The sequence below is a fragment of the Juglans regia genome, chromosome 8, assembly GCF_001411555.2.
Source record: "Juglans regia cultivar Chandler chromosome 8, Walnut 2.0, whole genome shotgun sequence".
Taxonomy (NCBI): Eukaryota; Viridiplantae; Streptophyta; class Magnoliopsida; order Fagales; family Juglandaceae; genus Juglans; species Juglans regia.
In genome coordinates, this window is record NC_049908.1 from 4,052,263 (window position 1) to 4,064,908 (window position 12,646).

The following is a 12,646-nucleotide window of genomic DNA, read 5'->3' on the forward strand; positions in this document are numbered from 1 at the left end:
CGCAGAAACTCCTGAGGACCCAGTGTTACTGCACATTCCTTCACCATAGAACCCAACCAACCCAGAGTTTCCCAATCCACTGAAATATATTTCACACCACGATGACTGCTTTCTATAATCCTCCACCACCTTGCATTCTCCTTTCTGAACTCAAACAACTTCTGATCAATGAATACCTCCTTGCACAACCCCATCTAAACCAACCCACAAACAATACAACCCTAGTGATTCAGAGATACACTAATCCCCTCAAGAAGGAAAAGCCATTAATGAATCACTACCAACAGAAAGGAAAAAACCACAACAAAAACTGAAACTGTACGGAGAGAAAATATACTAGAGAGAGAAACCTTTCAAAAAAAATTTTAGCTTTCAGGCTTTTCTCAAGTTCCTTCAAAAAAATGGATTACCAAAGTAAGGGAAATAGCAGTAGATACAAAGATAAATTGCTAACAAAAAATATCACAGTACTGACAGAATTTGAAACCAAACTGACAACTAATCATCCTCAAAACTTCAGTTATTGTCGAAAATCATTACTTTGAGCAGTCAGGATCATAACTGGGAGAGTAACAAAGCAAAAGCCATGGTCTATGTAGAATTTACAACTTGGTAGTTGCACATTTAATATCCGCAGCACATAAGAGATACTGAGTGAAAAACAAAAGATGCACAAATTAATGACATCAACAGCTTTCAGTAACAGGAGCTTTCATAAAAATCATGGCAGTATCACCATCAATTCTAATAGCATAATAATTTTTTTTATATGTGAAAACAGATTTATTGAATCAAGAGAATAGGCATACCCCAAGTACAAAAGAAATATATGAAAGAGAACACCTAGTTAATTCTAATAGCATAATAATTAAACGCTCAAAGGGAAAGATACAGTGAAATTTGCATATAAAACTTAAATTCCAGAATTGACTTCACTAGAACATAAGTTATATCCCTTCATTTGGGGTACACTTACTCTTTTCAATAACCTTTTATCAGCAAATAATCTATTCTCTTGCTTTCGAAATACAACACAGGCAACCTCAAAACATTGCAGTGTAGTCAAGTCAACTAAGGAGTATCCAGTACAACTCATATAAAGGTCGTGTCGTAAGGCAAACTCACAAACCTTCTTTGCATCTACTTGACTTTCCAAAACTCTGGGAGACAAGGTCCTTGCCAATGAAGTTGATCTTGACCAGTCAAATAGTGATGCTTGGCCTCTAAGAATACGTCTTAAATGTTCCTGACAGAAGATTCAACCAAAATGAGGATTCCATTAAGGAGGTAGATAATAGATATTCCCTAATTAGAAAAAAAAATGTTAAAATAACAAACCTAAATGGTTCCTTTATATCTGATCTTAATGCACCACATTTCAGAAAATAGTCCAAGACACTTTGAATGACTATTATCTAATGATTTCTACGTTCTACCTTTTCCTGCTGGCGTATAATCTAACAACTAAACCAATTTTTTCCATTTTAATTCAAAAATTATTTTAGAGTCAACAAAAAGGATGGCAGCACCCTACTAGAGCCTTTTGTTTGACCTTTCCAATGTAGAAAGTACTCAAAAATTGTACAAGCCAAACAAAATGAAGAGAATCCAGATCGCATGCAAGGTTCAGTCTGAATAGAACTAAGTAGTGGAATCTTTTTGCTACAATGCAGAAGAGCATGTATTTACTTGAGATGGAAAAAAGGAGAAATGGAAAAATATGCAGTTAACAAAAGCAGTGCTTGATACTTATCAAAAAAAAAAAACAAAAGCAGTGCTTGAGCACGTGACTTACTTGCATGCAGAAGCAAGAAACATTAATAATAGTCAGCACTCGAGATACTTACCAGCAAATGAGAGAAATCAAGTTCGTTGTGTGTTACTGAAAATTCGATATCAAAAGGTGCAATCAGGAAGACAAAAATTTAGTATTGATAATTAAATAATATTGTCTAGTAGAATAACAACCAGGGGTAAATTTGAGAGAAAAGAGATATCACCTGCTCCCTTAAAATAAGAAGATGTTTTATGAGGAAGAGCTGGCCATTCATTGGGGTTGATCTCTTTAAAACCAGTTTGCTTGCTTTCTGTAGCGGATAGAAGGAAGCACCAATTACAAAACAACACAGCAAACTGCTACATGTAAAATGTGGTTGCTTGTTGACATGCTTGAATGGGAACCATAAAGAGTAGGCCAAAATATGAAGGCCATAACCCCTCCTCTCCGTAGAAGATGATAACATAGTAACATAAAAACAATCACAACTTCCACCGATAGGGATAATATCACAATGTGTCACACAGTATCAACGCACAAAGTAGTGCATTCTACTAAATAAATAATTATTTCTTTAACATACTCACTTGGATAGACATCGAGCAAACTTCTACAGCTTCCTGATAAAAGTATCAAACCACCAAACTTTCAAAAATAAGCAAGAAAGGGAATTTAAAAAATAAATAGCATAACAAATTGATAATCCAGAGATGAAAATACCTGTGCTAAACCAGTGAAAACTCCAGGTTCTAAGAGGCGATACAACTTTGAAAGCAACGATAAAGTTTTCTCAAGTGGTGGATACCAAGTTTTAAATACATCTGGGTTTTCATCAGCCTACAATTTCATAAGCAAGCATAAATAAATATATGAGATTTTTACTCGAGAAGGATTTATGTTTTATTTCAGGGAGTCAACAAGTGAATATATGATATATGCAGGCAAGAACCACAAAAAAGAAAGGAGCAACTCCTGCAAATTCAGCACAACTAACACTCCGACAAGCTCAACACCCAGCAGATATCTGGTTCAGTTATCTCATGCTGTATTTCTTGATTACGTGAAGAAACCATCTCACATGCCATGTGTGTGTGTGTGTGTGTGTGCGCGCGCGCGTGTGCGTGTGTCTACAGATAGGTCGTCAGCATGCCATAATACATCAGTACATTCTGCTCGAGGGCATTGAAGAATAAATAAATGAATTGTAAAATTTTGAAATTACATCCTCCAAATTAGCAAAAGACACTTTGATGCAGGACAACTGAAGCTGCATGAACAAATATCTACTAAGCGACATAAATCGTAAAGTCATACTTCATTATATAAGCTAAAGAAAGAAGCAGTGTGAGGCACATTACAGCAGTAGTCCCCGATTCATTCTCAACAGATTGTTCCAGCTTCGCAGGGTAATCCAAGTCTCCATCAGAAGGCAAATAGTTCACTATCTACATAAGAAGCAAGCAAAAGCTTCAAAACAAAATCCACATATTTGAAAGAAAAGGTTTTCCGCAAATAGTTAGGACAGAGAAAGAGAGACTATCACAGAGCCCCAGAGGAAGAAAATAGGAATCCATTGTCCAAGGAAGCCTTGAGAAGGTGTCTTGTTAGAGAATTTGAGATAAAAGAACTTGGAAGACTAAAGTATTTTCTGGGAATTGAAGTAGCTCATTCCAAAGAAGGCATCTTTATTTCACAACAGAAATATGTAACTGATCTTCTAAGGGAGACAGGAAAGTTGGCATGTAGACCAGTCTCCACACCAATCGAGCCAAACCACAAACTTGGAGAGGCAAATGAAGATCCAGCTGTAGACAAGGAAATGTACCAGAAACTGGTAGGAAAACTTATATATTTTGCTCACACGCGGCCAGACATTGCATATGCCGTAAGTGTGGTTAGCCAATTTATGCACAGCCCGAGAGAAGTTCACCTACAGGCAGTGTACCATGTACTACATTACCTAAAGGCCAATCCTGGCAAGGGAATTCTATTTAGAAGAAATGCCGGATTGATTCTTGAAGCATACACCGATACTGATTATGCAAGCTCACCAGTTGATAGGAGGTCTACTACAGGTTATTGCACTTTCCTTGGAGGCAATCTCGTGACCTGGAGGAGTAAAAAGCAGAATGTGGTAGCTAGATCAAGTGCGGAGGCAGAATTTAGGGCGCTGGCTCAAGGAGTGTGTGAATTACTATGGCTCAAGATAATTCTGGAAGACCTTAGAATCAAATGGGAAGGACCAATGAAATTATTTTGTGACAACAAGTCAGCCATCAACATTGCTCACAATCCTGTTCAACATGATAGAACAAAGCACATTGAAGTGGATAGACACTTCATAAAAGAAAAGTTGGATAGTGGATTAATTTGTACCCCATATGGGTCAACTAATGGCCAACTCGCAGATGTACTCACAAAAGGGCTTAGCAGTGCAGCATTCCAAGGACTTATCTTCAAGCTGGGAATGAAGGATGTATATTCACCAGCTTGAGGGGGAGTGTTGGAAAATAGATAATTGATTCCCTCAATCTTTGGTATATTAGGAAACCTATATATTTGTATCTTTGACTTCCCTAGGATTAGGGGATAACCATTAAGAATTTCCACTGATATAAAAATCTGTTTTAGGAAGGAAAGTTTCCTATTTTATTTCCTTGTAATTAGCTCTGTAAATCAGTCATGTAATCGCACATATAGTCTGTATAAAGGCTACATTGATAATAATACGATTGATTCATTTTTCCCACATACCATGTGAAATCACCACTTGTCCCAAAAGCTTAAGCTGATGGGAAGAGATAGATTTTATTATTTTATATCTTAACACTCCCCCTCACTTGTGGGCTAGACTTCCCTTCAATGAGTAGGCCCAACAAGTGGAATATTTAATTAAATGGGATATAGAGTGTAGAGTTAGAGTTCGAACTTAGGACCTCTGCTCTGATACCATGTGGGAAAAATGAATCAATCGTATTATTATCAATTGTAGCCTTTACACAAACTATATGTACGATTACATGGCTGATTTACAGAGCTAATTACAAGGAGATAAAGTAGGAAACTTTCCTTCCTAAAATAGATTTCTATATCAGTGGGATTCCTTAATGGTTATCCCCTAATCCTAGGGAAGTCAACGATACAAATATATAGGTTTCCTAATAACCAAAGATTGAGGGAATCAATTATCTATTATCCAACAGCATCCATTGTCAAAATCTTGGGCATTATAAAATTCACCAAAATATGCAAGTTACAAACATAAAGTGACATAAATAGGCAACTCCAGAAGGGTAATACTAATCATTCTAATCACTGCACAAGCACATTTATGGTTTCTAAGCATAAAAGTTTGCAAACTTATTCGTGCATAGTTGCATGTAGGGCTGCAAACGGTCCGGTCCGGTCCAGTCGGTCCGCCCTTTTTTTTTTTTTTTTAAATAATTAATAAAAAAATTTATTTAAAATACTAAATTAAATTAAGTGACTTATTAATGTGGATTATGTAACAAACTTAATAAAAAAATATTTTATATGGTCAATGATAATAAATTAGATGAAAATTATATTATTAATTTATATAATTACTATATAATTATCTAATTGATATTATATATTTATTAATTCATAGAATATTAACAAGTGTTAATAGTATATTTAAAATTTTATATTGTTAATAGTGATAGGTTAAATGAAGATATATATAAAATATTATTAATTTATAGAATATTAACAAGTATTAATAATATATTTAAAAATTTATATTGTTAATTGTACAATTATTATATATAAAAATTTTTTTTTTTTTTAATTTTTCATTCGGTCCGGTCCGGTCCGAAAAAACCGTGGACCGGACCGAATGATTTCGGTCCTCTAAAATATGGACCGGACCGGACCGGTCTAAGTCTCGGTCCGGTCCGGTCCGGACCGAAACGGTCGGTCCGTTCGGTCCGACCAGACCGTTAATCACCCCTAGTTGCACGGCATTCAGATGCTAGTTGCAATCAATCACTCAATCCAGAGTCAGAATTTTTCCCATGCAGAAAAGTGAGGGAAAATGTATGTTCTAAAAAATTATCATAGAGATCGATTTAGCATTCAATTTACCATGATGATTTAATATGGACATGATCATATAGGAAGGAATTTAGTTTTCCATTTCTATTTATTTCCCCACTGATAGCTGAAAGATTTAGTGCCTAAAAAAGGAACCAACACCTGCGACCATCTTCATATTCGATCAAATAAAAAGAGTAGTTGTTAAAGTACAACGTCATTGTAGAAGAAAATCAATGCTGTCTCTGACTAAAAAAGTGAGACAATTTAATGTACTAAAGTCAAGTCAGCAAGCTTTCAGAGCTAGTCAGCAAGGAATATCTTGCAAAATGGCAGGCATATACACAGCATAATTAATATGAGCAGTGGCTCAAGAATTAAACATACCTCATCACGAATATGTGTTCGAACACGAAAAGTCAACCTCTCATGAACATCTGCTAGAATTCTTTGTAAGGTAGGGCGCAGCCCGGCTAACAATTTGTGCCGCCTATTTAGCTGTTCTCCTAAGACTTCAGCTTTGAGGATATCAACAAGTTCACACAGAAAATCGAGATTTGTTTCATGAATAAGTTTTGGGCGGAGTATATCATACAAATATGTAGACCTGCAAGATAAGTTCTCACTGTCATAATTATATGAGCTTATAAAAAAGAATCTATATGACCTTATAATGAGAATAAACAATGAAACATTGGTTGAATGACTTGTACATTCCTACATCTAATACCAAGAAAACCAATGGTGGGGACAAGGAAAGACACTATACAAGATTGAAAGCCAATCAGTTCTAGTTAATTCCAAAATAAGTGGATCTAAATTGAGAAAAAGAAAAGCCAAAAAAATAATGAATAAATAAATGTCCAACTCACAGTCTGCCTTACACACTCGCAAAGAAGCTTCTAATTTTCCCCAGAAGAATTCCTTTTTGCCAGAAACATGTGAAAGGACAACCTTTTCCTAGAGTGATTTTAGCCCTGGTCGTGAACATATCATATCAGAGCTTAGCTCATCTTTGTCGCAAGAAAGCTTATGGAATTTTTCTCATTTCCATGGAACCAGGGCACCACTCCCACTCATTGCTATAGAGTTTAGCATAGGTAAAAACAGTAAACCTAAGCCACTTCGTGTTAAACTCAAAAAAAAATTAAAAAGAAAAATCAGCTCCACAAGAACAGACTTGAAAACTCACAGGGGATCTATTAAGGGAGCCAAACTTGAAATGTCCTCAGAAGATGGGAAAAAATGATCAAAGAGCTGATGCTCAAGCTGATAGACCTGCAAATTATAATAGTGCCAATCAAAATGACCCACAGACAACAGAAGGGATATATAAAAGCAAACGGCTTCAAAATAAAATATTGAAATGTAGCATGGAACTCCAATCCAATTGTTAAAGGACATGTTGCTGCACCCTTTCCATGGGGGATTGAGTTGAACCAGGTTCATCTAACCTGATGAAGGTAGAACCCTCGAAATTGTGAATGAGTCAAAGTTTTGATTATTTCTTAATAAGTGCATACAGACAAGAAAGTCAAATGAGAAGAGTCTTTCCATATAGCTTGGTCAAAAGTTGCAAAAACCAAATATTGCTAAGTTGTAGCTTTAGAAGAGTTCAATCAACTGCTTAGATAAATTCAAAATAGAGTAATAACAAATATGGCAATTACATTCTTGCTAAATATGCAGCTACGGTAGAAAATTTGTTGCTATTCACCCATCTAAAATATGCAATTCCTCATACTTGCTTTAATCAACAATACATATGGGGCTGACTACAACCTCTATCTTCATCAATTCAGCAATTCATCAATGACTTTTATGCTGCTTTTCACAGCAATTAGCTTGTAATTAGGTTTTTCTCTTGTATACTTCCTATGTACTTGGGCTTTGCCTAATTATGTGGATTAATAAATTCTTCTTACTTATCAAAAAATAAAAAATCAGCAATTCATCAAAATCAATCCTACCTGCATTAGATATGTACATCCAGATCTAGTTAATGATGGCAAGGCCTCTTTCTTGGCAAATTCAGATATCCGTTGATGCACAATGCCTCTTACCTGGATAGCATAAGATAAAAGAAACAAATGATTAAAACCACCTGACCAGATAAATGAAATAATAATAAAAAATTGATGATATGACACCTCAACCAAGGCGGGCCCTTTGGAACCCACACATGGGAGTAAACCCTGGTCCCCACCCATCAAAATAACGTAACAGAAAATCCAGGGAGGCTCCTAGTGTGGAATAGAACCCAAGATATCTAAGCCTACAACTCATCCCAAGCTTGCACTTTGACCATTAGGCTGCACCCGTAATGAAATAATGAATTTTATCTTCTGAAAAACCAATCATCAGCTCACCAAGGAAAGCCGCTGTTCACAATATAATCTGTGGCATTCTGCAAGAAGTTGAACATATTCTTTCCTCGATGATCTGCTTTCAATTCCCTCCAGCACTAGCTTAAGATGCAAAACAACAAATCTTAAGTTGCCACCACACAAATAAGATATAGAAAGGTCAAAGTTGTGGTACACATCCAATTCCCAAATCAAATGGATCCCAAAAGCGTTTAAAAGGATTTATGCTTTTTTTTTTCTAATTCCAACTCCAATATCTTTAGTGGGTAATCTTTAGATCTCCCATCCATATAACAGCCTTATTGTGAACCCAACGAAAATGGTTACCTCGTTTGCAGCTGCTTTGAAACGAACATATATAACAGATGCCTCTACACCTTCAGAAACAGCTGTTTTGCTGCTGCCACTAGATCGAATTGCTGTCTGGACCTGAAAAAGGAAATCACTACATGACTGAGGCCCGAGCCCTCCACTATCTTGCCCATGCATCTATATATATATGTGTTATTGTGTGTGTGTGCGTGTGTGTGTGTAGTTGTGGGTGGGGGTGCGCGTGAGCTTGACAAACATTCAAGTTCATACGCTCACTTCACCTGAGAAGAAGCACTTTTGAGGATAGAAAATACAAGAGAGTGCATCATGCCCAGAGCTCGAGACTGTCAAACATGTAAATTTCTAGATAATTAGAAGTAAAACAAATCTCACTGACAAACTCCACAGAATAGTAAAGGATGGAAAACTGTTGGCTTTCACTCAATCAATCACCTCACAAAATGTTAACGAGTCACTTGTGTACCTGAAGTTGTCGAAACTTGAGGAAGTAAACACTGGATTCTAAATACTCTGGATTACTTTCAACATACCTAAAATAGGCACAAAGCCCAATAATGATAAGCACACAATTCCTGGTTACCACAAATACCAACTCAACCCCAACAAAAAACTTGCAAGGTTTTTATTACTTTTAACAAAACTAGAATAGGCCCAAAGTTCAGTAAAATGATAAGACCACAACTCCCTGTTACCACAAATATCAATAATTCCCAGCATCAACTACAAACTTGCAAGGCTTTTAACTGAGTAATGCCAGAACCAGAAAGTTATAGAAAATCACTGCTTTAGAAAACCATCCACTTACAAAATGCAGTCATCAAGCCGCTTGAGCAGTGGGACGAAGTTTTCATTTCCAACATTCATATTTGAAGAATAAAAATTGGAAGCAATCTGCACAGTCATAAAATTAGATAAGCCATGATTTCCATGACATAATTCCAACTGCTATCTTAGGTACATAAATTCTATCCAATCACTTAAAAAAAATAGATAGGAAAGATTGTAAAATAACCCTATCTGAATAGTATGTAAGCTTATGGCTGTATAAATACAACTCCTCCAACCATGAGGGATGGAATCCGCAACCTCACCCACCAACCCTGCTTTATGGAAAGTGGAGATGCATTTGGTTCAAAAACCACAGGCAAAAAAGCATATAGGAGCAACTTAAAGTGACTATATTATTGTTAGAATCTTAGATCAAAAGTGCTTATAAAAAAAAAGAATCAGAGATCAAATCTTCATGGACACCCCATAACTCCTTAGAAGAACCTGATCTCAAATGACATCATACTTGATCAATGTTGTATTTTGTTTGAATGAAAAGCCCCCTTCAACCCGTCTATAATTTCTTTGCATATTACTTGTCCTGATTCTTACATAATTAATAAAGATGGTTCTTCCATAATCAATATTGCATTCACATAGCTCCTATACATCTTGGCACAAAAGCTACATGAATGAAAGTTTATTGATGACTCAGGAATCCCTAAGGGAGTACAGTTCTTTTGAACATTTTGGATGATTGGATAAGCCAGAGTGACTCTGGAAGAGGTTTCAACAAACAATCATGACTTAATAAGTAGACTGCTTGTTATTTTTTTTTTGTTTTTTTTTTTTTTATAAGTAATCGATATTATATAAATAGAGATAGGCAAAACCCAAGTACACAAGATGATATACAAGAGATAAGACCTATCTAGGTCGAAGTAAGGGAAACGAGAAAGTCATGAAAATTCAGGCCATTAAAATCAAAAGCAATGGCCCATAGACATAAAGTACGGAAAAAAAGAGTTCTAAGTTCCTCCGAAGACTGCTCCTTGTTTTCAAAAGTCCGATCATTGCGCTCTTGCCATATACACCACATAATACAGATTGGGATCATTTTCCACACTGCCTTGATTTGTTGAGCTCTTCTTGGAAGTGTCCAGCTGGCTAGTAGATCTACCACAGTGGCAGGCATAACAAAAGATAACTCTATCCGACTAAAGACTTCCACCCACATATCAAAATAGTTTTTTATATGTAATTGTAATTTTTACTAATAATTTTTTTGATAAGTAAACAATTATATTGATAAGAATAGGCATGGCCCAAGTACGCAAGAAAATACCAAAAGGCATAGCCCCATATTAAATAATGTTCAAATCTTTCCATCACTTCATCAATATTTTTATATTTTAGGCCTTTTCAGTTGCATAATGTATAGTACGAGAATATTAATTAAAAGAATTGAAGCAAACAGAAAATATTTTTATAAGATAGCATTCAAACCTTACATTCTCCAATTCATCAAAGTACTTGAGCCTACTACGAAGTGCTTCTGCAAACTAAATCAGTCTTTGCTTCTCCATTACCTGCAAGATGAACAGTAAAGTGAGAATACAATTGACTTTCAAACTTGCTCCTTTGCTACATAAGGTAAGTTGTAAGATATGGCATAAATTACAAAGCCAGAATAACCATATCTCCAACATAAGAGGACAGAACCAACAAAACCAATACTACACATGAAAGGTATCGCCTAACATTAACCTTGTTTGTGCTTTTTGTCGAATAACCAGAGAGTGCAGCAGAGCTATTGAATTATATTCAACTAACTAATGAATTTCCTTTACGCCTTCTGACTCTGAAAAAATATCCTGCTCACTCTATCACGTCAAAATGAAGGCATATTTGAGTTTTTAGGACTTGATACCATAAAATTCGTGGATTATGAAGTGACATTGAGATTTACACCAGCCAACAGTGTACATAAGTGAAACATCGAGAAAAAAAGGGTAGGAAAGGAGAGAAAAACACACCAGCCGATCACATGCATCATGAAGAGTTTTAGTCTTCGTAGCTACAGCCTGATGCTGCAGCTGTAGTTCATCAAAAAAGTCTAGGGTGTCATCCACCTGCACCAAAAGGGAACTCATACATCTTAAAAATCCAAACAGGAACCCATTATACAATTAGAAAAATTACAATGTGATGGAATCAATGAGATATGAACAAAATTAGTAGCCCCATAGATGTCAAAATAGCCATACTTGTTTAAGTAAACCATCACATGTCTGTATGCGCTCTGTCAAAGTGTTTACATATTGTAATTATTCACATATATGACAAAAACAAATATGTTACAATGACAAATCACTTCTAACCTCTGACTTCATGGCTGCCTCAAGGCCGGTAAAAAAGGACCCCCCCCCCCAAAAAAAAAAAGAAAATCTAAACGTGTTACATACAAATGGGTGTGGCGTTGATCTTGGGCATCACACATGACCAAGGTCTTAATGAGAGAGTAATCGAGAATACTGTCCCAAGTAGAAGCATGAGCTTAAGATGCAGAACCAAAAAAAATAAGGATAAGACATTACCTGGTTTGTATTGACCAAGAACGGTTGGATGGCAGGACCAGAATGTTGGAGAGAAGAGTCTTTAGCGGAAACAGAGATGGACAAGGCATTATCGGGGTGGGAGACATAGTCCGGTGGCAGATTGAGAGGAAAAGGCCGCTCCGCAACCGTATGAGACACAGTTATCTTGTTGCTGCTCCGTTAGAGGAGCATTCTGCACCACCAAAGTTACAAGCAAACAGTAAAAAAAATCCAAACCAAAGGAAGCGTTTGGGAATCATTCACAAAAATTAGCAAAATTGAGATTCAAACATGTAGATCGTTAAACCAAAAAGCAAAGCTCCAAATTTTCCTAAATAGAGAAAAAGAAGAAATCTTCTGAACGCAAATTTTACCTGTTCCCAAGTAGAGGCGAAGTTGTAGCCTTTAGAAATGGCTCCCGATTTCTGAAGGGTGGGAGGGCTCGGCTTCGTGCTTGCCATTGTGCACCCAGTGCTCAGCTTTCCGAGAGCGAGGACTCTAAAGAACGTTAGACGTTGGATTCTTTAGCGGTAGAAGTGGGGCATCATACAGTTAATTATTGGGACTAAACGGGAGGATCTCAAAACGGAGGGGAGCCGCTTCCGACGATTAAACGACACGTCGTTTAGGTACATCACCACGGGTGTTCTTTATCATTATTTTATGAAAAATCTATTTATGGATATGCAAGTAATAAGCAAATGGGAGTTCATGAGAGGAAATGTAATTAAACCCTAAAGTAAAGACTG

At 36.3% G+C, this 12,646-nt stretch overlaps 1 protein-coding gene across 4 annotated transcripts; it reads right to left on the reverse strand.

The window, feature by feature from the left end:
- Positions 1 to 817: 817 nt before the first annotated feature.
- Positions 818 to 12,410, reverse strand: LOC108981498 (conserved oligomeric Golgi complex subunit 3-like). Of its 4 annotated transcripts, none has more exons than XM_035693265.1 (19): positions 12,272 to 12,410; positions 11,898 to 12,090; positions 11,337 to 11,432; positions 10,812 to 10,889; positions 9,545 to 9,632; positions 9,338 to 9,423; positions 8,996 to 9,062; positions 8,793 to 8,855; positions 8,527 to 8,628; positions 8,203 to 8,301; positions 7,804 to 7,896; positions 7,026 to 7,111; positions 6,221 to 6,440; positions 3,136 to 3,222; positions 2,498 to 2,614; positions 2,365 to 2,397; positions 2,001 to 2,087; positions 1,848 to 1,882; positions 818 to 1,246 (listed from the first exon to the last, which is right to left on the reverse strand). In XM_035693265.1, exons 6-18 carry the CDS (start codon positions 9,394 to 9,396, stop codon positions 1,880 to 1,882), a joined length of 1,116 nt encoding a protein of 371 aa, XP_035549158.1. In that variant the 5' UTR covers positions 9,397 to 9,423; positions 9,545 to 9,632; positions 10,812 to 10,889; positions 11,337 to 11,432; positions 11,898 to 12,090; positions 12,272 to 12,410; the 3' UTR covers positions 818 to 1,246; positions 1,848 to 1,879. The 4 variants fall into 4 exon arrangements, with proteins under 4 accessions (XP_035549158.1, XP_035549157.1, XP_035549159.1 ...); XM_035693264.1 differs by having other exon boundaries at positions 10,807 to 10,889; XM_035693266.1 differs by lacking the exon at positions 9,545 to 9,632.
- Positions 12,411 to 12,646: the final 236 nt, after the last annotated feature.

Excerpts from the sequence above, each read along its gene's own strand:
- LOC108981498 (XM_035693266.1), bottom strand. The coding sequence starts at position 9,396 with ATGAATGTTGGAAATGAAAACTTCGTCCCACTGCTCAAGCGGCTTGAT. Across the intron at positions 8,302-8,526 it reads TCAAAGCAGCTGCAAACGAG|CTAGTGCTGGAGGGAATTGA; the intron begins GTAACCATTTTC and ends TTGCATCTTAAG. Across the intron at positions 7,897-8,202 it reads GTGAACAGCGGCTTTCCTTG|GTAAGAGGCATTGTGCATCA; the intron begins GTGAGCTGATGA and ends TATGCTATCCAG.